We start from the raw sequence: 2,919 nt of genomic DNA, 5'->3' as shown, positions 1-2,919 counted from the left end.
ACTTAATAAACCACAACGTTTAGTTCGACTATTACGTAGTTTTGGTTTAACAAGTCTGATGACGTTGCACACAGCTTTGGGAATTCATATATTCCGTTGTCTTTGACGTCATAGACAGCAAACACGACATCTGTCATAATGCACCAACATGACAGATGAATACACTAGCGACATTGCAGATTTAGGACTAGCTGAAAAGTCGAGCTTTGGAAACTTCCGGTCTATCACAGAAAATGATGTACGCTTCTCCAGCGACTAGACCATATCAAAGCAGTGGTCCGTGACTGATATAAATATGGGGACTTAAAAAGCGATTGCGCAGGTCGCCCTCTTATATGACATACCTATTCCAACAGTCATGGGGAACAAAAGAAGTACCGTCGGATTGGAAACTAGTCACTACAACAGCTATCTACATGAACGACGACCGGAACCAAGCTATATCTTCTGTAAGACAGTGGAGCACATCAACCACATCATTTGTATGCACCGTTCTTCGAAGGAGAACCCTCGATATGATAAATTAAGATTCTTTTTGACGCTCTCTTAAAATCCTTACCGGCATGTGTGTTTTACCTGTTTTTACCTGTTCTCAGAACAGGCAATAGGAAAACTATTATTAAGGCCTGTCTACAATAGAAAACTGATTGGACAATCAGTCTTAAATTGTCTCCTCAATCCCGAAGTTAATTTCAGAATCAGTCAGTTCCCACGAGTACATGGATAATAGACGCTGCACGGTGCCTATGTGATGTTCCTTACCGTATGTGACATACAAGACAAGACGTTCATTACCAGTGTTGAGATACTCAGACATCTGTTTAGAGATATGAGCAGTGACTAGCTCTTTGTCATAAATTTCACCGTAAAAGTCAAGATATATAACAGTCCCTGCTTCACACGGCATGCTGGTCGTGGCTGAAATCAACAATGGAGCGTTGAAACACTTTTGATCTTCATCTTTCGTGACACTGGCAAACAGTTTAGCGTTCGAGTTAAATATGCGATCAATGTTAGACACCACCAACTGATACGGAACGCATTTGACCACGATTCTTTTCTCTGGAAATAGATTATGTTTTGCATGACGAGAGAGGAAGATTTTTTCCATGAGTTTTGCATCTACTATATCCAGAGGTGTGAGTTGGACATCAGATGCCAGAGCTGTACGTTTGAGGGTATGGTTTGTAGTTTTGAAGATGGCCACGTTCTAAAAAGAAACAATACTTTCAGACTACATTTTAACAAACAGACAGATTGCGATATATTTTGTTTGCATACCACTGTTTTCATTTCATGTTTACCGGCTTTATGCGATGATCGAGATGGATTTGAGACTGTCACATTCCCCATAATTGCCAAGGATTATTGAAAATTATACTTCTTTCTTCCTATAACTATTATCCAGAAAGAATAACCCCAGTGACGCGGATACGTGATAATATTCATCAATAACGAGTCAGTTGATTATTAAGTCATAGAATAACAGTAAAGGTGCCTTACACTTAAAAACTATCTGTTTCAATACCAACTGTATATATCTGTAACCTTTATATAATTGCAGTCGAATGCTTGAACAAATACAATGTTAACATTTCAATTGTGTATAAAAGCAGGTGATTTACTCGCTGAAATACGACAAGGGCCCCTTTCTTCTGTAAGCGACCCAGGACAGACGAATTCGTCGTACAATACACACTCCTCTCCGCGCTTCTGGCAAGAATGTTGAAGCAGTATTTTTTCTTCTGCGAGAGGATTCCCCTGCCCACGTATTCCTCCCGTACTCTCGCAGATTGCATCAACACACTTTGCCCATCATCAATGACCGCAGCGAACATGAAGCTTATCTTTAAAAGAAAGAAATTTGTTATATATCTTACAATTACCCGTATTTATGATATCGACTATTTATGAACATTTCACACTGTCTTGTTTTTATTGGATTTCATAACATTCACAAGAACTTGTTACTTGTTTTCCATGGAAATGTTTCTTTATAGGAATATTTGACATTATTTTACACTCAACTGAAGGAACGCCCTCGTTCTTTTATTGTGTAGGCTTTCTTTTTCACGAAAATGCAAACAGTGTAAAAATATAAGGCTGTGGATTGATTTGGAGCATATTTTGTAAAACGCACGACAAGGACCAATGGGAATATACTGTGGATGAAATTGTAATTATGAATTAGTCCCTGTGAACAATAGCATTGTTGAATTCGGTTGCAGGATTATCAGCCGACAATTCGCATAGCTTTAGGGACAAGCTGTGTTCCTCCATTAGACGATTTGTTTTCATATGAGGCTGAATTTTCGAAAAGCATACTAGGTCTTACAATTTAATTTCCGATTTATGTTATCTGTAAATTACAAGAAAGTATTGATCATGACAGTGTATCCTTACCGAACTTGAAATCTGAAAATCTACAGACTCTTTTATATCAAACCTGAATGTCCCTTTGCATATACCATTTTTCCTTGTATACATTTCTACATTAAAATGAGTGCATATCTCAACACGTCCAAACACCGTATTTCCATAAACGATTCTGTTACCACGTATCAACAATATATAAATATATAATCAGTACCAGGTGAATGAAGAGGTGATTCTAACACTCACCTTGAATTAACTTTCAAGCACGCACTGCTTTCCATGTTATGATAACCATACTCCGTGAGTTATGTTGTGACAGGGCTTTATCTAATCACTGAATATTAAAATATGTTAAAGTGTTCTATTTTCCCAAGCAAACACAAACAGACTTACCATTGTATTACCTATGTATCCAGCTATTCCTGTATTGTGTTTCAGTAGATCGTGGTATTCACTTGGTATGTAATCCAGCCCGCCATACAGATGTTTCCGTATAGATACCACCTCATCATAGTCGTCAGCTGTCGTCTGTCGGAAGTGTAA

At 38.0% G+C, this 2,919-nt stretch overlaps 1 protein-coding gene across 1 annotated transcript; it reads right to left on the bottom strand.

Annotated features, from left to right (window-relative positions):
• Positions 1-216: 216 nt before the first annotated feature.
• On the bottom strand, positions 217-2,889 carry LOC110444544. Its single transcript, XM_021488914.1, has 3 exons — positions 2,770-2,889; positions 1,626-1,847; positions 217-1,210 (listed from the first exon to the last, which is right to left on the bottom strand). The coding sequence occupies exons 1-3, from the start codon at positions 2,770-2,772 to the stop codon at positions 662-664; spliced, it is 774 nt and encodes a 257-aa protein (XP_021344589.1). The 5' UTR covers positions 2,773-2,889; the 3' UTR covers positions 217-661.
• Between the last annotated feature and the right edge of the window lie 30 nt (positions 2,890-2,919).

This window comes from Mizuhopecten yessoensis, unplaced genomic scaffold (assembly GCF_002113885.1).
Source record: "Mizuhopecten yessoensis strain PY_sf001 unplaced genomic scaffold, ASM211388v2 hete_36140866, whole genome shotgun sequence".
Lineage (NCBI taxonomy): Eukaryota > Metazoa > Mollusca > Bivalvia > Pectinida > Pectinidae > Mizuhopecten > Mizuhopecten yessoensis.
The sequence above is the reverse complement of the archived record's forward strand: the minus strand, read 5'-3'. Positions and strand labels throughout refer to the sequence as shown.